Genomic DNA, 25,391 nt, shown 5'->3' with positions numbered 1-25,391 from the left:
TTAGGAGGGGTAATGTAATGTAAGAGAGAGAGTTCCTTTTTACTTGTGAGTTACGTTTTTAGCCAGAGAGCCCCACTCCATTATCAGCTCATTATAGATATGGGCCAAATCCTGCTTGTTGTACTTCCCTGGCATGCTCCTTTGAGTTTGTTCAAATCCTGTTACTGATTTGAAGGAATGCCTTGCTTCTGATAGAATCCTTCCTTCTTCGGATACAGTAAGACCACCTCCGCTGGGGCTGCTATATCCCTGGGTACATAAAAATATTTCTGATGAGCAAATTTACGCCAGCAGAGAATTTGGCCCCATACGCACCACTAAAGAAGAAGAAGATGGCAAGTTGCTCTTTGTAGGTATAAATATGGCCTCCACCAGGAAGCAGAAGCTCATGCATCTTGGAGCAGCACTCCTACTAGCCAACAAACGCAGGCATGAATACATCGTAGCACTGTGCTGAGAGCTCCACTGCCATCCTATCTGTTGTGGCAGTGACTAAGATCCTGATCCACAAAGCACTTAACAACATGAGTGCAAGCTGCCTCAAAGATCACCTGCCTGTTCATGATCTCTAAGACAGCTGCGCTGTACCGGGCACTACAACTAGACTGGCACACAATAAGGCTCTTGAGTGCAGAGGAAGCAGAGTTCAGTATCAAGACCATAGTTATGGAACAGAGGAGATCATGAGAATTGCCATATGGGATCAGACCTAAGTCCATCTATTCCAGTGGCCTACCTCTGACAGTGGCCAGTACTAGATCCTTCAGAGGAAGGTGAAAGAGCCCTTCAGTAGGCAGATGTGGGATAAATCTGCCCCCCTGTAAATCTCATCCTGCTTCTGAATAGTTAGAGACTGGCGTAAACTCCAAAGCATGAGGTTTAATAGCCTGTCCAAAATTTTTGTTATTAATCATAACTCTGGGTATTCTTGTTGTCCATATAAATAGCTGATTCCTTTGTTAAACTTTATCTCAATGACTTCCTGTGGCAATGCGTTCCACGGTTTACTCATATGTTGTGTGAAAAATTATTTCCTTTGATCAGTTTTGAATTTTCCACCTTTTAATTTAATTGAACATTGTTCTTGTGTTCCAAGACAAGGAGGGCAGACATTCCTAATTTCCCTTCTCTAGACCATTCATTATTTTGTTTACCTTTTATCATGTTCCTTCTTATTTGTCGCCTTTCTAAAGTAAATAATCGCAATCTGTTTCATCTGTCTTCACATGAGAGTTTTTCCAGACCTTTGATCATTCTTATCACTCATCTCTGAACCCTCTCCAGTTCTGCAATACCCTTTTTCCGCTTGCATGACTAGTCCTGCTCACAGTATTCCAGACGAGACCACACCATTGATTTATATAAAGACGTTATAATATTCTCCATATTATTCTGTTCTTTATGCAGCCTAACACCTTGTTGGCTTTTCTGATCATGTTCAGGTCTAGATGCAAGAACCATCTCTATGAAAAGGCCTCCTCTGAGGTCTGGTCCATATTACAAAGTTAGGTCGATGCAAGGCAGCTTATGTCGACCTAACTCTGTAAGCATCTACCCTAAAATGTAGCTCCCACCGATGTAAATCGTGCACTACACAGACTTAGTAACTCCTCCTCCGTGGGAGGTGTAGTGTTTAAGTCGATGTAGTTAGGTCAATGCAGCGTCAGTATAGACACAATGTTACTTATGTTAAGGACTGTCTTTCAGAAACCATCCCACAATGCTCCACGCTGTCAGTTAAATCAGTGCACATGCTTCTGTTGAAGACTTGCACCGCTGTAGGAGCACAAGGAACTTAGTGTGGACATGTAATTGAGTCAGTTTTACTGCGGAGTCTGAACTTTGATGTAACTTAGGTCAACTCAATTTTGTAGTGTAAACTTGTCCTAAGTAACAGCCTCCTACATCTTAGGAGATGTGAAGAGAGGAAGTACTGTAGAAGAGAAGAAAACAAAAAGGAAAGAAAATACCTAAGCTGGTGTAAGCCAAAGGGATTACTTTAGTAAAAATAATACCTAGAAACGCTTAAGCTGTACTTTTATCTTCAAGTATTAATTAAGACTCCCAATATCCCTGTGAAGTGGCTAGGTATTATTGTCCCCACTTTACAGATGGGGAAACTGATGGGTTTCAGGCTTAATCCTGTACCACCACAGTTAATGGAAGCTTTGCCATTGACATCAGTGGGCACAGGGTCAGGAAGATAAAGAGCCTGATTCTGCAAGCTGCTGAGCACCTTTATCTCCCATTGGCTTGAATGGGAGTTAAGGGTGCTCAGAACCTCACAGGATAAAGGAGTGTGTCACTTGCCTGTGGTCACAGAAGGAATCCACATCAGAGCCAGGGTTATAACTTGAGTTCATTGCTCCCTTATTAGAGTACATCTCCTTTCTTATGCTCACTGATATCCCTGTTCTCATTGTGCCTCTCATCTACTAGGGTGAGTTGGTATATGTGAACTATGGCCGTACTGAAGACTTTTTCAAACTGGAGAGGGAGATGGGAATTAACTGTACTGGAAAGATAGTCATTGCCAGATACGGGAAAATTTTCAGAGGAAATAAGGTAATGTATCTACTTTATAATTGATATATATTCTCAGTTTGTATTTAAGAGATGTCCTCTCTATAATTGATACCCATATTTAGAATCTTTTGGCCATCTTAGCATGATAGTTGTTTATCAAACTATACTTAAATATGCTTCTTGAGTAGGAGATATACAAGCACATTACAACAGTATAAATAATTAAATAACATTTGTTTAAAATTACTCATTTTTACAGATTCAGCTGTGTTTTCAAATGTATCTAACATATTTTTGTTAAAAGATTTCCCTAAATTGGGCAAAGATTAGCCCAACAGAGGGTTCTTTAGTTTAAAAAAAAAATACCTAGGCCCTGATTCAGGAAAATTGATAAGCATATACTTAAGTGCTTTCTTGAATAGGGATGCTTTCCTGAATCAGGGCCATAGTCAATAGAAAGACTAGCCTGGGTATATCTGTGATCATATTTCCTTAAAAATCCAATGGACTTCAATTTGAGTAAGATTAGGCCTTCCTTACATGTGATTTTACACAGTTTTCAGTTAATCCAGTAATCCAAATGCTGAATCTTTTAATAGGGATAACTAGATTTGTGATATTCTCTTAAGGAATATTTTCTGCTCTTTGAAGGGCCAAGTGACTCAAATTTATCATTTTCATAAGTGAAAGATAATATAAGTAATAGTCTATATTGCTGAATTGTTTCTAGAACACCAAGTGGTCAGGAGCGCAGGAAAAGTCTCATAAAAATTCTCTCTCATTCCTCTGTGGCATGCAGCACTCTTAATTGAGAGCGACGTGGACTTATTGTCACTAAAAGGAGCAACACAAATTCATTCTTGTTAACCCCCCAGGAGATCTTCAGTGTAAATCTCTCACTTAGCAACTAAAATTTCAGGTTGTAGTAACACTTGTAAGACTTTTATATTGTACACTGAATATTTTTGTTATCAGCTGCCTGCTTTAGTCTGGGTGACAGGATACCAACTAGATTTATGCTTGGTACTGTAGTGCTCTCTGAGTGGCGTTTCCATGTTATTGCATATATCTCCTGCCAGGAAACTGCATGGCATGAAAATAATTATGGGCCAGTTTCTTATTTACACTAAAATCCCTTTAAGCCACTTGGGTAGTGTCAAGGGGCCGTAAAGTGGATGAAAATGTAATTTATAAGCCTTTACATGGCCTGAGTGACAATAAATGAGACTCTGGCCCTAGGACTTTTCACCATTTTCAGCCCTCTGGTGAGGAGTCTAAAAGGGGATACTGCTTTAACCAGTTCCTCAATGCAAAAGAATCAAAGAGTCGATTCTGTGAAGAGCTTGATACCTCCTCTCACTTTGGGACTGTGGCCTGGAGAATTCAGGCACTGGAGTCAAGCTGGCAAGGAGTGAATAAGGAAAAGGGATATGCTTTTTAGGTGAAGAATGCTGAGCTCGCTGGTGCCAAGGGAGTTATTCTGTATTCAGACCCTGCTGATTACTGCGCGCCTGGAGTTGATCCTTTTCCACATGGCTGGAACCTTCCTGGTGGTGGAGCCCAGCGTGGGAACGTGTTAAATCTGAATGGAGCAGGGGATCCTCTCACGCCAGGTTATCCAGCAAAAGGTGAGAGATATTGAGAAGAAGCCATGGTCGTGGCGTAAGCTCTGATGAGATCCAGGTGGTCCCAAAGGGTTTCTGGTCTCAGGAAGAGTGGGAGAGGGTGACAGGACGTTCCTCATTCCTTTGGAGAGGCTGTATTTGAACCCACCTGTTCTTGCCACTGCATGGAAGAGGCAGCTTTGGGCTCCCCCTTTACAGAGTGCTGCTGCATGGGACCCACAAGAGAAAGCAGGATGATGTCGGAGGATTCAGGGTGGGCAGCACTGTGTTGTTGAAACTCAAAGTATTTCTCTCTTGGAGGGAACAATCTGCATGTGGGAATAACACCGACGTTATGACTTGAACACTCAACAGCCCAAATACTGGACTAGCAGGGAGAACTTCTGAGCTGGTACAACTCCTACCTCACAGGGCAACGTGCATATGTTTCGTTAGGGTAAAATATATATAATATGTGTGTGTATACGTACATATATCTGTATATCAACCTTCTGTTTCCTCCCTTTCATTTCCACACACTAAGGGTGACCCAAGCCCACTTGCATAGTCCCCATGGAGGGGGGGGATCTTTAGCTCCGTGGCTCTGCAAGGCTGGGTCTGTTTCCCTTTTAGCCAATGGGCCCTTTGATGTTGCTGCCCTTCCCTGCCCTCTCTCCTCCTGTCCGTACTGCTGTGCCTCTTAGTGCAGCAGCAACAGATAGTGGGGAGAAAGCAGGGGATCAGCCACCATCCCCGTACTAGACACAATGATATCCTCTGCAAGGAAGCCCTATCTGCCCTTTACCCCCAGCAAGGGTCCCTCCCACTCTCCTATTAAGGAAATCCTTCTCTCAGTCATCCTACAAAGCAACCATATTCAGAAATGGTTTCCCAACGTGGAATTTTTCACACACAACAGATCGGGAATACAGGGTTGTGTACACCCAAGGAGAGTGAGCTGAGGTCTCTCTGAAACTGTATTGCTGTAGTGTAGAAAACAGAGATCTTGTAGAAATGTCAGCCTCATTTTTAGGACAACAGAGTAATTATTCCTGGCTTCTGTGTAGAGCTGTGCTACATGTTGTGTGACTCTCTGTTAAAAGTCATATAAAAATAAATGCCTGTCTTCTATCTCCAGAGTACACCTATCGATATGATGAAGCCAGCGCTGTAGGTCTTCCGAAACTTCCAGTCCATCCCATTGGTTACAATGATGCTGAAAAGTTATTACGGTAAGTACATGGAAGACAAGGGGAAGCTTAATTAGATTGTCTTGTGAAACCCATGGAGGTATTTGAAAGAAGGAGAGGAAATAATTCATACTGTTCCTCTAGCATATTTACTAAGGTAGTTTGTTTGATATTAAGGAGACCTCGAGGGAAAAATCTTAAGGAAGCATTTTATTAGTTTTTTAGTGTATATTGGATGTGTGCCCAGAGCATTTTAAATAAATCAAAATAAATAAATGTTTTACTAAAACTATAAAATGCACCGTAATTGAATAAGCAATCAAAGTGTAATAATTAGCAGGGCTGTCAAGTCACCTACTTTTGGAGGGTGGCACACCCAACTGAGTCCTCCATTCCCCTTATGAAACATTTATCACTCATATCTGTAGTATGGGCAGGACCTGTGCACCATCCCTCATTGCTACATGCAGGCACTTTCCTACAGTGTCTTAAATTAGCTGAATGTGAAATGATGCCAACAAGCCAAAACCTGGATCCAGTATTAACCTAGCATTTCTCATTCTTTCAGCAAAATTCTCACCTCCTTGTAAGGCAAAACCCATTTGGGGTGTTTGTGTGTGCGCGTGCGTGCGTGCGCGCTGTCCAGCCCTGCACAGATAGCTTATTGAGCAGACCTTAGTACGATTGCCCAATGTTAAGTGCTGAAGGCTGGAATGTCATTACCTCAGTTACGCTGTTTAGGCTGCTCAGTGCTTCTGTCTTTGCAGCAGATAAGGCAGCCCTTTCATTCAGCAGACTTTGATGTTACTTTTAAAGAAAGACCTCAAGTACAGTTTAGTTACAAAGTCACCTGGCCAGGTTTATTGTGGTGAAGACACAGTCCTAGCGTCCTGGCTCTGTGGTTACAGGTACACTAACACATGAGCGCCCTGTGGCCAGGAATGGCTCAGTCAGCAGTGGGACTTTCCACTGCCCCCTCAGCCGAACAAAAGCTTGAGGCAAAGTACCCCAGTATTTATAGGCTGAGATAAACAACTGGAATACACAACTTACGCACCACCTTACGTATTTCATTACATCTGTTTGTTACCTCCCCTTGTTCCTGATATCTTGAACAAAACATCCCTATTCATTATATTGTCAAAACATCTTATCTTGTACTTGCTTGGGATATATCTGTACTAGCTGGAATATATTTACATAAATATCTAGTGCCTAGTACACTAGCAACGTCTTGGCCAAGTTCATGGACTGGATAGTGAACTTGTAAGCATCTGCTTTAATACATGGCCTGACTTTGGTTCACAGCCTCAGGTTCAGGCCTCAGATCCTGCACCAGGTCCAGTGCTCCAGGCTCTCTCTCTCTCTCTCTCTACTACATATAGTTTAGAGCCTAAAATTATCAGATGTGTGCAATTACACAGTCGGAGCTAGTGACCCTCTGATTCCTTGTTTATTCAAATAATTCTCCAGAACATTCATTCATTCACACTGAAGCCAGGTGCTGGGGTGAGTTTAATGATCAGCTTTTGCTCTTAGATTTTGGTATGATGTGCAGTATTATTATTATTTAATATTGATAGTGCTCAGAGTCTGGTCTTAGGGCACCATTATGCTGTGTGTTGTACTAAGAGGCCCCAGTCCTGCAAACACACACAAGTAACTTTGAGTACATAAATAACCTGTTGAACTCAGTGGGACTACTCATATAAAGTTACTTGTGTGTAAGCATATATAAAATCAGAGCAACACAGCTGAGCAATGTCCATGCCCCAAAGAGCTTTCAGTGTATATATAATAAGTCTGTATACCTATCAGCCTTACAAGGTTTATGAAAATTAACCTGGGAAATCTAAGCCTCAGTAATCTTTAAACAATAGCATCTAATAAGGCTGTGCATCAGAGGTCATTCTAGTGAGCAGTGGTGCAGGGGACACTGTGTGCTGGTACAACTTCTTCAGACTTTTTCTTTCTTCTATTTTCCTGCTGTACAAAAGTATTCTCTCCCTCTCTCTCCCCCCTTGGATAAATCTTTATTTGAGCCAGAAATAAGCTAGTGTGCAGTGCTGAGAACAAAATGGTCAGAGATCGCATTCACAAATACCTTGGCAAGAGTATTTGAAAAGTTAGAACATTAGGGTCATTATGGGCAAGGCTGACATGAAAATTCTGGAGCTTTGGAGGTACTGTAAAGTTTTTGCTCCCTTTCCCCCCACATCCAGTTGTATCTCTTGGGTATTTGGTGTATCATAATAGAAGCATGTTTTTCCCTGAAATGTCATGTTTACATTTAAATTGGATAGCTGAAGTGTCAGTTTAGTGTATACAGTTTAGTGTATACGATCCGGATGTCATTCCACTGATGCAAATACATAGAGTTACTGTTGATTTACAATGGTGTAACATACCAGAACCTAGCCCATAGGCAGTGGTGCAAGAAAAGATCATTTGAATCATCCAGTCCAATTTCCCTCAATTTTAGAGGCCTATTCAATAAATTGTTTTTGATGCAGCGTAGATGATAATCCTTTTGAGGTAAGGGCTGTTTTCTGTGCGGTGTTTGCATAGTGCTTAGCACAATGGGGGCCTGGTCCATGACTGGGATTCCTAGGCGCTATGCTAATACAAATAATAAATAATAATAAAGCAGATTTTTTTCATAACAGTAATATGGGAGGACCAGCCCCAGCAGACAGCAGCTGGAAAGGAAGCCTGAATGTGTCTTACAACATTGGGCCTGGTTTCATGGGCAGTTACTCAACAAGGTCAGTTTTTGCATTACACAAAGCAAATTTTAATAGCTAGGGAAATATAACTACAGTTGGTGAAATCTTTGAACTAGGGCTCCACAAGTTTTGATAATTAGGGGTCATTTCAACTTCTTTGGTTTCAGGGGATGTGAAGTTGTTTGTCCCAATTTCTGGACTAAAGTGAACTCAAAGCAAAACATCAGCTGAGTATCACCTTATTTTGATGCAAATCCATACTTTAGACTCATAGATTTTAAGGTCAGAAGGGACCATTATGGTCATCTAGTCTGACCTCCTGCACAATGCAGGCCACAGAACCTCACCCGTTCACTCCTGTAATAGACCCCTAACCTATGAGTGAGTTCCTGAAGTCCTCAAATAACGGCTTAAAGACTTCAAAGTACAGAGAATCCACCAGCAAGTAACCTGTGCCCCAGGCTACAGAGGAAGGCAAAAAACCCCCAAAGCCTCTGCCAGTCTGCCCTGGGGTAAAATTCCTTCCTGACCCCAAATATGGTGGTTGGCTAAACCCTGAGCATGTGGGCAAGACTCATCAGCCAAACACCTGGAAAGAATTCTCTGTAGTAACTCAGAACCCACCCCATCTAACATCCCATCACAGGCCATTGGGCATATTTACCACTAGTGTCAAAGATCAGTTAATTGCCAAATTAGGCTATCCACTCATATCTCCCCTCCATAAACTTATCAAGCTCAGTGTTGAAGCCACCTAGGTTTTTTGCCCCCACTCCTCCCCTTGGAAGGCTGTTCCAGAACTTCACTTCCCTGATGGTTAGAAACCTTCATCTGATTTCAAATCTAAACTTTCTGATTGCCAGTTTATATCCATTTGTTCTTGTGTCCACATTGGTGCTGAACTTAAATAACTCCTCTCCCTCCCTCCCTGGTATTTATCCCTCTGATGTATTCATAGAGAGCAATCATATCTCCTCTCAGCCTTCTTTTGGTTAGGATGAACAGGACTTCACTGAGAGCCAAATGCTGCACGTTAGGCTGGCTGGTCCATAAGTGAACAAAAGACATTTTTGTGATACAACTTAGAATGTTTCCTGATGTTGTGGAGCCTGATGCTCCTTTGATTCCATTGACTACAGGAGAGTTACTCCTGAGTTACACTGGTGTAAGTGAGAGAGCAATCAACCTTAGAATTTAGTAAAGTATTTATAAAAATGTTCATTTTCCTTTCTCCCTCCCAGCTTTAAAAAACAGCTGGTAACAGAAGATCCCTTTAAATTCAGAGGTTTTAGTCTGTTACCAGTATAAATCATAGCACCAATCAGTCTGAATAGCATGTTGCCAGTATAAGTCATAGTAACCAACAATGTGATTAGATAACTTTCTAGTGCCAAATTGTGTCCTCAATTTCATTAATATAAATCCGGAGCAACTTCAGTGGACTCTTTCCAGTTTTACACTTGTTTAACTGAGAGCAAAATTTGTCCCCCTAATCTCACTATACAATGAGGTTAGGGGGCCAAATGAGATAACAATGTACTATACATATGAAAGCATATAATGTTTTATTAAGTAATCTGATGAGTTCTCTCTGTAAATTTGTTTTCCAATGCCCTAGAAAGGTCAAAATGCACATTCATAGTAGCAATAAAGTGACAAGAATTTACAATGTGATCGGTACCATCAGAGGAGCAACAGAACCAGGTAAAGCCATTTGTCTTATAAATTATCTATGAGTGCAGTGAACTGCAGATACACCTAATTAAGCATAATAATTACAAAGGGAGGATAAGGAAGAGGGATTTCTCTATATTCTACTTGGTGAGCATATCAGTTCGTACCCAGTGGGGATTTACTGCAGCAGCACTCATACCATTTAGGTTGTGTCAGCACTTTCACTAGAAAAACTGATTTTCCAAGGGGAACACTACCTCGCCGTAAACATTTGCCTCCAGGCAAGCAATATTGGAAGCACATTCGCTAATGGATTTTTTTAATGGGAAAGTTGTGGGAGTTTAATAACAAATGGAAGTTTAGATATTTATGAGTTTGAAAAGATGTTCATGTTCTAGCCAAATAAATCGCTTCACTCCTTAATGACTTATGTATACCATATTATGGCTTTTTTTTTCCCAAGATGATCTGAATGCCCCTAAACTAATTTACAAATATTTATAGGGTGGTAAGATAACTTCATCCACAACTGCAAGACAGCCATTTCTGGGCTGCATCACAATTGTTAATAATATCAAGCAAAACAGAAGGGTTTATTTTTTCTTTGATGCCATATCATGTCAACTACCTCTTCCACTGTGACTTGGTTAACTGTCATTGTAAAGTACCTTTCAACTAGGGGAGGAAAATACTTCAGTGTCTTTAAAACTTGCTGAGTTAAGAACACTCATGATATAAAAATACAAATACTGGGCCAACTTTGACCATCAAATGCATGATAATAAGATGTATAATGGAGTGTCTGTCATGGCAAAGGAAATTTTTAAGGAGGGATTTGGAGGGGAATAATGAGGATAAATAGAAACCCGAGAAGGTTATTGTTTTTGGTATAATTTTTTAAAACTTATGCAGTTTTATTTTAAATTTTGGTGGTTTGTACAATTTGTATTTGCTTGTTTATGTGATTTGATTAAACTTCAGGCAAAGACAAACTATAGAAAATCAAAAGCCCAAATGATGAATATTTAGGAAAATGATACATGTCAGAAAAAAAGGGTTTTATAATTGCAACCACATTAACAACTTAGACTACAGTTGGAACTAATTATTGTTATAGATGTTATAAATATATCTGTGTTATTAGGTTCAGAACTCCTCCAGATGCTAATATAAATAAGCCACAAACCAGCTGCTGTTCCGCAATAAACTCTCCTGTAATATTTTTTCTGTAGAGATTTACAGTGGTTGTTAAGTTGATGTATTCTGTGTCTGCAAACACAGAATACATAACTACTCTCCCTTGACACTATCACTGCAAGAAAAAGATCCTCTAAATAATCCCCCATAATTAATTTCCCCAGACAGATACATCATCCTGGGAGGCCACCGTGACTCCTGGGTCTTTGGTGGCATTGATCCTCAGAGTGGGGCAGCTGTGGTTCATGAGATTGTGAGAAGTTATGGGAAATTGAAGAAGGAAGGTATGTGACTAAAGAAAGCAAACAGAACCATTTACAGATTTTTCTTAAACTAAGGGTCAAATTTCTGCATCTCAGTTACACCCATTGTCTTCAATGGGACTTAAGCATGTGCTTAAAGTTAAATATGTGCTTAAGTGCTCTGCTAAATCAAGTCCTTGTCCTTGATATTTGGAACATGCTGTCAACTCTTCAGTTATCTATTGTAGATATTTCAAAGACCCTGTAATTATGGTATATAAAGGTGAGATCCATGAAGGCAAGTAGGCATCTAAATCCCATTTTTAGGCACCATTGTGATCCACAAAACTCCTGCTCGGCTACTGCTTAACCCGGTAGGTGCCTAAATTCACTCAACACCTAAGTTTTTGCTTGTGGGCATGTACTGCAGCCTTACTCTAGGTGCCTGGGTACCTGTCTCCCACCTAAGCCCCAGAGCAGTTCAGGGAAGTTAGACATTCAGCTGCCTAAGTCATATGCAGGAGTCCAAGCCAGTAGGCATGTTCTGCATTACAGTGCCTAAGTCCTTTCATAGTTCTGGGCCCACATGCCTCTGTCATTCATAGTGCGGTAGATTTGCTTGGCAAGGAATTAAAGTATCTAATTTTAGAAATTACTGAACTCTTGTATAGCACTTTGCATCTTTATAGTGCTTTGCAGCTGTTCATCACTATTATAATCATTATCTTAACTATAATTAGTTAATCAAATTATTGATGTTATGGCTCCCTGGGTCTCCAAGATGGTGATGGCTATGGAAGGTTTCACCTGGGGAAGAAAATCAAGAAACGTGTGGAAGATGGAGGACTAAATATGACATACGGGGTAACTGGTTAAAATTATACGGTGATATACGAGAGGTCAGACTAGATCATCTAGTAATCCCTTCTGTCCTTAAAAATCTATGGAACTATGACATAACAGTGAGCAAGAATCTGAGAAGACAACACTGTTAGCTTTCAAATGTATTAAGTGTAAATTAGTGTTAAATCAATGTTAATGGTGAATGGGGCCCAGAATACATACAGGAATACACTGCGGAAAATGCATGGGAGAAAAAGTTTAAAAATACAAAGTTCCTAGTTACACTCAAGTGCATTGAGGACCATCAACACTATTGAAAGTCAGCTGCTAGAACAAATGGAGTCTACTTTAATGTAGTCTGAAATCCTGGAGACAGAGGTCCTGACATAACCCGAACACTGTGCTATGGTAGCTTTCATTGCCCAACCACAGCATTTTAAACCTGTTAGAGGTTAATTTTGTTTCCTTCACTGCCTAGTTACCAAGCATAATAGGCAGCAATGTTTAGTAAAGCCAAGCAGGAAGGGGAGTAATAGCAGTGGCATGAAGGAGAGCTTTGATAAAGTGTATACAGATAAAAACACATTGCAATGTACCGGCTTCAGTTTACCATGGCTCCAAATCACATGCAACGTTTTTTAGGGCGAAAGATCCTTGTTGAGAGATGGATCTATCAAAGTCACACAGGAGATTTCTCAGAATTTGACAGTTGGTGTTTGGGAGGAGGGTCAGGGAAAGGACTTATGGCACTGGACACGGAACAAGTAAGATGTACATTAAAATTAAAGAGGACAGTAATTCAATATCTGTATTGAGTAGCGCTGGTTATAAAAATCAAAATACTTTTGCAAAAATTCTTCTTTGGTTAATTGCCAAAATGTTAAATTTAGGAAAATGTCAATCAGCTCAGGTAGTGAGCAAAGACAAAGGTCTGTATCAGACATAAGACTGCAAACTGTGAGTAAAATTACAAAAGCATTTGGGGATAGATTTCCCAAGTGTGCCTTTTGCACCACAGGTCATTTCTGCAGCACAGGCCCAAAGTGTTCTACTCATTTTATGATTTACTTTCAGTGTGATCCACAGTCACAGTGTACTTCTCTGCAGTAATACTCCTGGTGCTTTAAACCTTATATTATTGTAGGATGGAGGCCTAGAAGAACAATGATATTTGCGAGCTGGGATGCGGAAGAATTTGGCTTGCTAGGCTCTACAGAGTGGGCTGAGGTAAATCAAGAATTAAGTGATCAAAGGAGTTCTGAACAGTGGCAGATCTTTCCCCCCACTTTTTGTAACCTGTATCAATGAAGCATGTTCATATACACATAAATACATGAGAGAGTGTCCGAGGTTGAATTGCTAGATACCAAAAAACAGTCCAACAACATTCAAGTAAAAACCCTTCACCAGGACTACAATAAATTATTCTGGACTTGAGCAATGAGCAACCTCAGTGTGAATTTCATCTGAAGAGGCCACTTGTGCTATCTACTGTATGACCAAAGTGACAATGCTTAATCCCAAAACAAAGTGACTAAGATGATACCAACCTATACTTGCAGGTAGTTACCCTGCCAACTTGAGATATTGGGCTAAAATTGCTTTTCACTTCCATAGGGCTGCTTGAGATTTACACTGGTGTAAGCAAGATCAGAATCAGGTCCGTTGTATTGATTGTTGTCCTATGAAGAGAGCCCTAGGTTCTTTCTGATCTGTACTGAGGTGATGAATACCCAATATCATAAATCCATCTGCATTAATATTCAGAATCAAGGGAACCATGTCTCTGTACAGCCACTTAGAGGGAGACACCAGCTCATTGACCTTAAAAGTACTCACAAGGTCAAGTAGAAGCTATTCTAACTCAAATCATTCCAAAGACGTCCCATAAATCCTGCATTGAGGCTCCTTTTCAGCATGTCAAGTATGTCTGGTTTGCTGTTTTATCATCCATAATTTTCCTTACTGCAAAAGCGTCTTGTTCTCTCTTGGATGACATGGTAACTATAAATCACAAAAGTTCACAAAAGAATGATCTAGAGAAGGGAGATTGGGAACTTCTGTTCTTCCTTTCTCATAACATGAGAACAAGGGGACATTCAAAGAAATTGAAAGATGGGAAACTCAAAACTGATAGATGACTTATTTTTTCATACATCACACACAGTTAGCTTATGGAACTTATTGCCACATGAAGCCATTGAGGCCAGAAGCTTAGCAGTTTCAGATGCAGAGCTGTAATAATAAATATTGAAGAAGCAAGAATTTTGGAAGGCATATAAATGCATGCAAGATTTATGGCATAAGACAACCTCGGACTAATAGGATTAGGAGGATATTTCCTTTGGTGGCAGGTTATCCCATAACTGTCTATTGCAGAGTTTCTTGCAGCTCTTATTGGCCACTGTTGATGATGAGATGTTGAACTAAGTGGATTACTGGTTTGATTCAGTATGGCCATTCCTATGTTCCTAACTTTAAAGAAGGCATGTGGTGCTACCTACAGTAATTCAGAAAATCTGCTCCATCTAACTAAACAAAACACTGTGTTTGGTTGGAATGGGCCCTGTTCTTCTAGTTCTCATATTTAAATACTTGTCCCAAAACTCTTGTATGCAGTTCACCTTGTTCTGAAAGAAATTGAAGTCCACTTGCTTTGGGAGACAAGACTGACATCTAGACCAAAAATACCATATGGGCTTGATTGTGATAGTTTGGAAAGCTACAAGATTCTAGTTAAAATTTACAGTGTAGCTTTGAAGGGAAAAGTTAATCAACTTCTTTTTTTCCTCACCACAGGAAAATGCCAAACTATTACAAGCACGTGGGGTGGCCTATATCAATGCTGATTCCTCGATTGAAGGTGTATACTTGTGTTTCTATGGCAGTGGCAGGTGGGATGTAGATGAAATTGAGACAACTTCACGTTAGGCTCAGTTCTGGCTTTGCCATGAGCCCTGAGAAAAGCACATTGTTGCGTTGCCCCAGGAGCGGCTTGGGAGGGAGGTGGTGACCCAGAGTTACAATTACCCTCCTGGTTTCCCTCTTGCTTCAGGGAGAAAATATACTATGCTGGGCCTATAAATACACTGTCTGACGTGTGTTGTGTGGGGAGGGAGAGGAGATGGGAGTAGAACCAAGGACCTGTCTACTGCCAGCAGCTCTGTAGAGTCATCTTCCTCTCCCGTGTGGCTATTCATGATATGGGTAGCCAGTACAAGGCATAAGGCAATAGCCCATAGCTGTTGTGCTAGCTGGAGCACAATTCAGCCCAAATCCTAAGCCAGTGTGAATATACTGAGCAGCTAAATCTGACAGCCCCCTTCTACTTTGGAGATTGTGCTATTTTTCATCCTGGTGTCTCCTCCTATTACAGACAGATCTCCCTCCTCCACAAAGACACAGAGCAGAGTTAGCTTTCTATTGTAAACATTGGCCTTGTCTTTCAGGAAATTACACTCTGAGAATTGATTGTACTCCACTGATGTATGGACTGGTGTACAGCTTGACCAAAGAGGTAAAGATATGCTAAAATATCAAAAAACGTAGCAACAGTATCTACCCATAGGAGCTGGATGTTGTACTTGATGTGAAACTGTTCTTATTACAAAGAGTCTTAGGTCAAAATTCTGCTGTGTTGTCTGGGCATCTGTTGACTAATAAAATCTGTCATGGGCATCGTCAGGTAGTTAGGCCTCAATGGCCAAATTCTTCCCTCATTTACCTCAGTGCCACCAAAGACACCAGCATGGTTGACCAGATGTAATGAAAGTAGAATTTGGCCATCAAGTGTTCATTTTAATAATGCTATCCGTTCAATCACACCTGTTATATATTGGTAGTATGGAGGGGTCCATAATGACTCCATAGTTAAGGTTATGTTGAGGTTTTTCACTTAAAACATGATTCAAGTCCCACGGTTCACTGGCTGAATGTAGCTTGAGTGTGACTGGTGAGGCATTGGGTGTGTACTATCTGGGTGGTCATTTGTTGAAAATGAAAGGGAGTTTTTTGTGGAGGTGGATGTGTTTGTCTGTTACAATGTTTGGGAGGTAAAGCCTTTGAAATGAGCTTGGTATGGATGTTAGCATTGACTGAACTGGGGATATCCTTGCTTTTTCGTGACCGTATTAAACAAAAATGCACTTGTGCAACCTTAATAGCAAGTTAACAGTATGTTGTGTGAAATTTTGTTAGACTAAGAGTTTCAATCTTGTAACGGGATGCACTCACCTTATGTGCACGCCCCTCCATTCAAGTGCGTGTGCCTGCAGTTTTTTCCCCTTGATTTCTCTGCTCACGGTGCCCTCTGTCTACTGCCACACTCGTCAGGTAGATCTTCGGTGACTCAGCCCTCCGACTGAGTCCATGTGCGAAACTGAACAAAACAAACGCCTTCTGGGGTATACTGTTAACCAGGCCTGTCGCAAAGCCCTCAGTAATATCCTGCAGCTCTTCCTGGACTCAGTGCCTTCACAGTCCAACTGGGCCAACCATGATACCTCTTTGTGGGCAGCATCTCTGGCTCCAGTCCTCAGTCTGACCAACTGGGCCTATCTCAGTATCCTCGTTGGCCAGCTTACACATGAAGGTTCCTGCTCTGGGATGGAGCAGCATCTCCAGGGCTTCCTTCCTGGGGACACTTCACCTGTCTTTTAGTCCTCTGACCCCGGCTGTCCTGCTGGGTCAATCTCAGTTCAGCCTCTTTCTGAGGATGGGGTGGGTGGGATAACAGTTCTATATACAGTCCCTTCTCCGGGCCTTTCTAAACTCCCTTCTCTCAGAGCACAGCCACTTCCACTGTGGTTGTTTGGGGGGATTTGTGCCCATCCACTACTCCAGGCCCAAGCCCAGGAACCTTATGAATAGCAGCCACTCGCTGCATTCCTCTAACTGAATTTCCCTCAGCTACTTCGCCATGGCCCTTATCTTTCTCAAGTCCCAGCCAGGAGCCCCTTCCTTGTTCCCCTGGACCCTGCCAGCAGACTCAACTCACTCTGGGACTGTAGTTCCTTTTATATGAGCCTGCAGGGCCCTGACTGGCTGCTCCTTGCAACTTTTCTCCAATTGGCTGCGTCACATGCAGCCACTCTAAGCAGCTTGGAAGATTCTCCTCTATGTAAGTTGGGGCTTAATACACACCATTACAAATCTGTAGATCATGAATTATCTAATTGAAACAATGATTTACAGCAGTACCAGCTAATGTGAATGGTTTTTCCTTCTGTGAAGTAACTGCTTAGCTTCAGATTTCAGTGGCATGCTACTAGTATAATGACACTTTAGTTTCTAATGAGTAAATCAAGGTTATATATACCCTGGGTCAATATATATGTTAAACGTTCCCCTCTTCCCCCAGATAGCCATACCAGATAAATTGCAGCAAATATTTTACAGCCAGGCCTGCTGTGAAGTCTGGCTATACTGGCAGTTTTCCTAAAGCACTATGACTTTTCATGGCATTCACAACATGCCATCCCGCTGCATTAAACACAGTGTGACAGATGTGGCCAACATTAAAGGTCTAGAAAACAAGACCTATGAGGAAAGATTGAAAAAAATGAGTTTTTTTCATCTATAGAAGAGAAGACTGAGAGGTGGACATGATAACAGTTTTCAAATACACCAAAGGTTGTTACAAGGAAGAGGGTGAAAAATTGTTCTCATTAACCTCTGAAGAAAGGACAGAAGCAATGGGCTTAAATTGCAGCAAGGGAGGTTTAGGTTAGACTGTAGGAAAATGTTCCTAACTGTCAGGGTAGTTAAGCACTGGAACAAATTGTCTAGGGAGGCTGTGGAATCTCTGTCACTGGAAGTTTTTAAGAACAGGTTAGACAAACATCTGTCAGGAATGGACTAGTTATTACATAGTTGCCTTGAGTGCAGGGGACTGGACTAGATGACCTGTTGAGGTCCCTTCCAGTCCTACACTTTTTATTTCATCTAGTATATATTCATAGGGCCACACTGTGATGTTCTTACTCTGTCCCAGATTGAGGTTTCAATAGAAGAGGTTTTGGAACAAATTGATAAATTAAACAGTAATAATTCATCAGGACCAGATGGGATCCACCAAGAGTTCTGAAGGAATTCAAATTTAAAATTGCAGAACTACTAACTGGTATGTAACCTATCACTTAAATCAGCCTTTGTACCAGATGACTGGAGGTTAGCTAATGCAACACCAATTTTTTAAAAAGGCTCCAGAGGCAATCCTGGCAATCACAGGCTGGTAAGCCTAACTTCAGTACCAGGCAAATTGGTTGAAACTATAATAAAGAATAGAATTATCAGATACATAGAGAAGCATAGTATGTTGGGGAAGAGTTCATATGGCTTTTTTAAAAGAGAAATCATACTTCACCAGTCTGTTAGAATGTTTTGAGTGTGTCAACAAGCATGTGGACAAAGGTGATCCAGTGGATATATTGTATTTTAACTTTCAGAAAGCCTTTGACAAGGGCCCTCACCAAAGACTCTTAAGCAAATTAAGCAGTCATGGGATAAGAGGGAAGGACTTCTCATAGACCAGTAACTGGCTAAAAGATAGGAAACAAAGGATAGGAATAAATGGTCAATTTTCACAATAGAGAGACATAAATAAGGGGATCCCCCAAGGATGTGTATAGGGACAACATAGGTACATATGGACAACATAGGGACAACATAGATACAACATATTCATAAATGATCTGGAAAGGGGGGTGAACAGTGAGGGGGCAAAGTTTGCAGATGATACAAATTATTCAAGATAGTTAAGTCCAAAGCTGTCTGTGAAGAGTTACAAAGAGATCTCACTAAACTGGTTGACTGAACAACAAAATGGCAGATAAAATTCAGTGTTGATAAAAACAAAGTAATGCATTTATAATTCCAACTATACATATACAATGATGGGATCTAAATTAGCTGTTAACACTCCAGAAAGAAATATTAGACTCATTGTGGATACTTATCTGAAAACATCTCCTCACTGTGTAGTGTCAGTCAAAAAAGCTAACAGAATGTTAGGAATCATTAGGAAATGGATAGATAATAAAACAGAATTAGGTAAGTTCATGAAGGATAGGTCCCTCAATGGCTATTAGCCAAGATGGACAGGAATGCAACCCCATGCTCCGGGTATCCCTAAATCTCAACTGCTAGAAGCTGGGCCTGGTCAACAGCATGGGTGGATCACTCGAAATTGCCCTGTTCTGTTCATTCCCTCTGAAGCACCTAGTACTGGCCACTGTTGGAAGACAGAATACTGGGCTAGATGGACCATTGGTCTGACCCAGTATGGCCGTTCCTATGTTCTTATGTTTATGTTCTTACATATATTTATTTAGATTTGTACAAAAATAGAAAGTGTGACTTTATTCCCTAAGGAGTCCCAATGACTTGTGCTGTTAGGTGCTACTCATCACGAGTAAGGATGTTACAATCTGGTCCATGTTGATTTTTTAATCTGGTATTTTCTGTTCATCTGCAACTCAAGGTGTCCATTTACGAATAGTTGGTTGGACTTCTACATTTAGTCCATCTGCTCTTCTTGACCAAGAATCTCTAATTTAATGTGCCGCATCTTGGCAGGTAGTGCAAGGAGAAAATCAGCTAGTGACAAGGTCGCTCTTGGTCTCACAACAACCTACTGCTATGTCTCCAGTTGGATGCAAAGACAAAGGGTTTTATTTGGCTGTCACCCCCACTCAGGAAGGGCGCCCCTTGCAGCAGTCTTACTCATCAATAATACGCATGTAAAAATAATAGTCCCACATCAGGGCTACCTTCCCTCAGGGAGGCTCAGGCTGGTTGCAGTCTCTGGCCCTAGCCAGGCCTCTCTCACAGAGTGGGAGCAGGAAGTCTGCTCTCCTTCCCATCCAGTTCCCAAGTAGGTTGGACTCTTCCCTTTTGTCTCCTCCCTCCAAGCCTGACACCTATTGCAAGTGTAGCAGGGCACAGCTGATTGAGCTCACAGCAGTTCACTAACCCTTTCCAGGCCAGTGTAGGGTTTGTATACGTCATCACCGAAGTCAATATAGTCATTGCTGACAATTGAAAGCCAGTGGCCCAAATTTTCAAAAGACCCCGCTAACACTAGGTGTCACAGTTTTTGGGTGCCCAATTTAAGACAGTTCTGGCCTACATTTCAGAGGTGAGGATCACCCCACAACTCCCACTGAAGCCAATGCAAACCAAGTGTTCAAGCACCTCTGCAAACCAGACCAAAGGCATCCCAGATTGAGCACCCAGAACACTTTTGAAGCTGTTGGCCCAGTTACCTAACAATGAACTTAACTCTACAACCCTTACTCAAGCTGAGTCCCGATAGCAAAAGCTGCAGAATCAGACCTGGTGTTACCACAACTATTGGTTGCTAATGTCTGAGCAATGCTAGACCTACACCACCCCTCTCCTGGGCCAATAAGTGGCAAAATGCTTTCACAACATTACTCCATGAAGAATCATGGTCTTGACCTAAAGAGATCAAGGCAAATACCTTTTCTGAGCTGGTTATTATTGTTGAATAATATCTTAAACAAAGAAATAAAAACTTAGCAGTCTTTCAGGGAAAAAAACCATACCTACAGCTGTTAAAACTGCTGAGTGAATCAGAGGACACCCTAAAGATGCAGGCATGACACGAGCTTCATTATTAATATTCATGTGTGTCTGTGGCGCCTTACATCTGAGGACCACAAGCCACTTCACAAGCAATAATTAAAACTCACTGCACTGCTATGAGATAGGTAACTATTATTACACCCATTTTTCAAATTAGTAGAAAGAAGCACATAAAGGCTGAGTGATTTGCTAAGGGTACCTGAGTCAGTGGCTTAGTCATTGTTTTAACAAGTCGACTTCATGTCGTCCCTGGTTGTGAACGTGTTGCTTAATAACATTTAAAATTGTCTCTCTATATCTTTTTTTTTTTTTTTAAATATTCATATCCTCTAGATTCCAAGTCCTGATGTGGGGTTTGAAGGCAAATCTCTTTATGAGAGCTGGTATAAAAAAAACCCATCAACAGAATATAAAGATGTCCCCAGGTAAGTGACAAAGGATAGGTGCAGAAGTTACTGCCAGTTGCAAAATGGGTTTTCTTGGCATTTTTAGCCACAGGGAAAGCTGAACTCTTAAAAGAAATAGTGGGGCAGATCCTCAGAACGGGTGTAATTGTCAGAGATCCATGGACTCATGACAGTTTACACCAGCTGTGGATCTGCTCCAATAGTCAGAATTAGAGGAATTATGTATGACAGTGTAAATTGTCAATATAGCGGGGCTGTTAGACACATGGTTCCTCATGGCTATCTCCCTAGGAAACCACAGCTAAAAAGGGATTATCTGCTTCCAGACCATTTGTGGGAATGGTGTCAATTACAATGTAGTCCATCTGGGGCTCCAGTCAGACCTCAGTGTAATTGTTTTATGGTTGGAAGTAAGAAAAGCAGCATTTTATTGTCATTTTAGTCTTGTTTCCGAGAAAGCGTAACTAATATGTGAGAAGAAACAGTGACCCTTAATGCTATCGGTTTAGCAGCCCTTGGCATTTGCATTTTATTCTGTGCCTGAAGGAAGTAAAACTAGCCAGAATTTTTTGGAACTGGTGTTTTGTTCTGTATGCTGTTTTCTTCAGTCTGGTCTCATCAAGAATTTTTCAGTTTTTCTCACTTTGTCATTTCCCTGCACTTCTCTGAAAGGCAAGACTCAAGTCCTGTAGCCCCCTATAGTCTTCTCAGTAAAGGTCTCCACAGCTAGCAGGGTAGGGATAGAAATCTTTTCTCAAATGAGGCAGAAGCTGGAGAGAGGTGGCAATACAGTATCCACTTCTAACCCTTACGGCCAACCACATGGGTGAAAAAGGTGCAGGGCTGCTTTTTATAGCACTGTCCCCCTTCAAACCTACAGGTATTGCCCCTCAAAACATATAATGCTGATCCTGTTAAGTCATGGTGGGTGATGAGTCTATTCCCCTAGACCTGTCAACATCTCTTATGTAGATTTCTGCTCTGTGCTGTCATATTCCCCTCCGATGAGAGGCAGGGGTTGACCAAGGTTCATCAGAGACTCCCATATCAGAGAGTCTCCTAAGTGAGCATAATAAGGAAGTGAATATTGAGCCAAATTCTTCCCTGCGCTATCTCCACTGAATTCCATGCGATGAGTCTGGCCCAGTGCGAACAGCAGAGTTGACAGGAGATGTACACGATGGGTGATGGACGGCTCAGGAATGATGGGGATTTTGTTAAGGAGATGTTTGGAGGAAGAGTGTGTTGGGGAATACCCTGGATTGAGGTGGAGAGGATGAAATAGAATAGAATAAAAATTGTACTTAGATATTTTACTCAAGATCTGTTCCCTTTTCTTGTCAAAAGAATAAATAAGCTGGGTTCTGGCAATGACTTTGAAGTCTTTTTTCAGCGGCTTGGGATTGCTTCAGGCAGAGCACGTTACAGCAAAAACTGGGTAAGTCTGTCATCACACCATCTCATGACTGACCCTCAGAACCCGCTGGATACCATCAGCTGTAATTCAACTATTTAGACTGTATGCTTTTTGGGGCTGGGACTTCTTTTTTGTTCTCTGTTTGTACAGCGCCTAGCACAATGGGGTCCTGGTCCATGACTGGGGCGCGTAGTTATTACTACAAGCATTCATATATAGTGATGATGATGACTGTGAATTTGGCATCAACCATCCAAAACATAAAGGCATTAGTTCAGAGTAAGTGACAGGATAATGATACAGAATTGCTTATGGCCAGTTGCTCTAAGAAACCTTTGCATGCTGAAATGATGTTTTTTTACCACCACGATTGTTTTGATTCTTTCTGCGTCCATGGGGAGAGAGCCATGGGCAGTTACAATAACATAACAAGCCACGCAGTCTGTTAAGCAAGGTCTTCCCCTGTGAAGAGGAGTATTGAAAATATGAATAAAGAGGATTGCTGTGACCCAGACACACAAGCAGATGTTTTGCAGCAGAGTTGAGCTGTCCAAACCAGCATTAAAAGTAACCTCTTTTATTAATTCATTTCTTTTTCAGAGAGTGGAAAAATACAGTAGCTACCCAGTTTATCACAGTGTCTATGAGACCTATGAGATTGTGGAGAGATTTTATGATCCGACTTTTAAGAATCACCTGACAGTGGCACAGGTACGAGGAGGGCTGGTATTTGAACTGGCCGACTCTGTGGTCCTGCCCTTTGACTGCAGAAATTATGCAGAGGCTTTAAAGAACTATGCTGAAGTCATCCAAAATTTGTCAAAGAATCATCAAGCGGAACTGAAGATGTACAATGTATCATTTGGTATGTATGCCCTCCACCAAGCCCCTCCTTTTATTGTTGTTCATTATTTGTGTTGTGCTAGCATGCAGGCTCCCAGTCATAGAATCACATTAGGGTTGGAAGGGCCCTCAGGAGGTCATCTAGTCCAACGCCCTATTCAAAGCAGGATCAACCCCAACTAAATCATCCCAGCCAGGGCTTTGTCAGTGGACCAGGCCCCATCGTGCTAGGTGCTGCACAAACAGAACAAAAAGACCATCCCTGCCCCCGACGAGCTTACAATTTTAGTAAAATAATTAGTTTATTTTGATCTTAAAAAAAGACACCAAGTTTCTAATTGCACTAACCCTGGAATATCAGTTTAAAAAAAATCCTTTATAATACAGAAGGCCCAGTCCCCATTGCAAAATGCAACCATACAATCAGAGCAAATGAATAAACAAACTCCCATTCTCTCCAGGTCACCACCCATAGCCAGATTCCCAGGGAAATAAATGGGCTTTACACCATGGCCCTGGAGATGAACAATCGTGGGCTAGTCACAACAAATCATCAGGGAACAAATTACAAAGTTGAGTTGCCAACTCTTGTGATTTTTACCACGTGTCTCATGATATCTGTTGTTTCCTCAAAACTCCATTTGCTGGAGTCACATGACAATGGGGGAAACCTCAGCTTTCATTTGAAACAAAAAGTAAATCTCTAGCTCTGATGGTTGCAAAGAAAAGCTTGGAAAAGAAGCTACTTCTAAAGGCTCAAACACTAGAAAACAAAATGGATATAAAATTGATTGCTTTTAAAATAATGAACACAAAACCAATCTCATGCTTGGTTTTAAAATCTCATGACTTTTGGGCCTGACTCAACAGTTTTGAACTCTTGGGGTTGGAAATACTGAGGGTCCCTGACAGGAAAAAAAACATACTTCAAGTAGCCCTCTCCTGCTTAACTGAACACCAAGAAATCTTAAATCCTGTCCTGCATTGCCCCATGCCCGTCTTCAGTGGAGCCAGGATTTCACCCTGCAGACTCATGGATTGTTGTTTTTGTGGGATGGAAAAGGAGTCACCATCTGGGCAGGCAGTTTCCATATCCCAGTGCACTTTCATGGTTGTGATGTTTGGAGTTACAATATACATTTCTCAAGCTAGAATGTGGCCCATCATGCCTAATGCCAAGTGAGTGCAGTTAATAGGAGCTAGAGCAATGCTTTGCACCAGTTAAACTCTTGCTGATAAAAGTGCAAGGAATACCATCAACCTTTATAGTGCCAAAATAACATGAAGGGGAATATGCTATACTGGTATAAGGCACCTTTATAGTGCTGTAACTGTATCCACAGTAGGGCTTGTACTGGTATAGTTCTGGTATAGGTATAAACTGGGATAGGTACAAAATCTGTATGTAGACCAGGCATTATATTTTTTAAAACATTCTCCAAGTAACCCAACATTTAAAAACAAAACCATACAAACCACCTCCTGCATCTGTCTTATCCCAAACAAAGTTTCACGTGAGCTCTGTCAGCTCTCAGAGTGCACGTGCAATCATGTGACAGTGAGGGCATTTCTGCTGTTTCACACGGGAGTGTATGAACTGTATACACACTTCATTTTTCCCTTTGTGCAATGAGAGTTAACGTGATCATGTTGGTTCACTGGCAAAAGCTAAACAGAATTCACAGTTAAGCGCTTCCTCCCCCATGTCTGCAGACTCTCTTTTTTCTGCTGTGAAGAATTTTACAGAAGCTGCCACTGACTTTCACAGGAGACTGCAGCAAGTAGACATCAATAAGTAAGTTCTACAGGTTCCTTATCCATCAAAACAAATAATTTAATTCTTCAGGTCTAATGGGGCAGTCCTCACTCATGCTGTGAGCATTTATCTGAATTATCTCATTGACAAGGGTCAACTGGGTCACTCAAAGGGTTGTATCTTTAACGTTTGTAATAATTGGGTCATTGTGATACTCTGTGTCTGAGAACAATACCCCAGAAACCACATATTCACCAATGTCATAAATTATTATATGTTTTGTACAAAGTATCCCTTGTTTGGTATTATTTTAAAGTCTGCTAAACATTAATATCCTGTTGGATTGTATGTGCTACCAT

General features: G+C 41.2%; 1 protein-coding gene across 2 annotated transcripts in view; it reads left to right on the top strand.

The window, feature by feature from the left end:
• LOC137166655 (putative N-acetylated-alpha-linked acidic dipeptidase) overlaps positions 1-25,391 on the top strand; it is a 41,549-nt gene that overhangs the window by 11,919 nt on the left and 4,239 nt on the right. Inside the window, exons 5-17 of one of the 2 annotated variants that reach the window (XM_067568484.1) lie at positions 2,440-2,565; positions 3,968-4,154; positions 5,269-5,362; positions 7,987-8,085; positions 9,665-9,750; positions 11,082-11,201; positions 13,147-13,229; positions 14,802-14,865; positions 15,452-15,519; positions 20,943-21,034; positions 22,364-22,454; positions 23,034-23,298; positions 24,990-25,071. In XM_067568484.1, coding sequence (XP_067424585.1) covers positions 2,440-2,565; positions 3,968-4,154; positions 5,269-5,362; positions 7,987-8,085; positions 9,665-9,750; positions 11,082-11,201; positions 13,147-13,229; positions 14,802-14,865; positions 15,452-15,519; positions 20,943-21,034; positions 22,364-22,454; positions 23,034-23,298; positions 24,990-25,071 — 1,457 coding nt within the window. The remainder of the gene's footprint in view (positions 1-2,439; positions 2,566-3,967; positions 4,155-5,268; positions 5,363-7,986; positions 8,086-9,664; positions 9,751-11,081; positions 11,202-13,146; positions 13,230-14,801; positions 14,866-15,451; positions 15,520-20,942; positions 21,035-22,363; positions 22,455-23,033; positions 23,299-24,989; positions 25,072-25,391) is intronic. The other variant, XM_067568494.1, reaches the window with a different exon arrangement.

Source organism: Emydura macquarii, unplaced genomic scaffold (genome assembly GCF_026122565.2).
Source record: "Emydura macquarii macquarii isolate MOO-44397 ecotype Brisbane River unplaced genomic scaffold, CSIRO-AGI_Emac_v2 contig_318, whole genome shotgun sequence".
Classification (NCBI taxonomy): Eukaryota; Metazoa; Chordata; order Testudines; family Chelidae; genus Emydura; species Emydura macquarii.
Note: the sequence above shows the minus strand (reverse complement) of the source record. Positions and strands in the feature narration are given on the sequence as shown.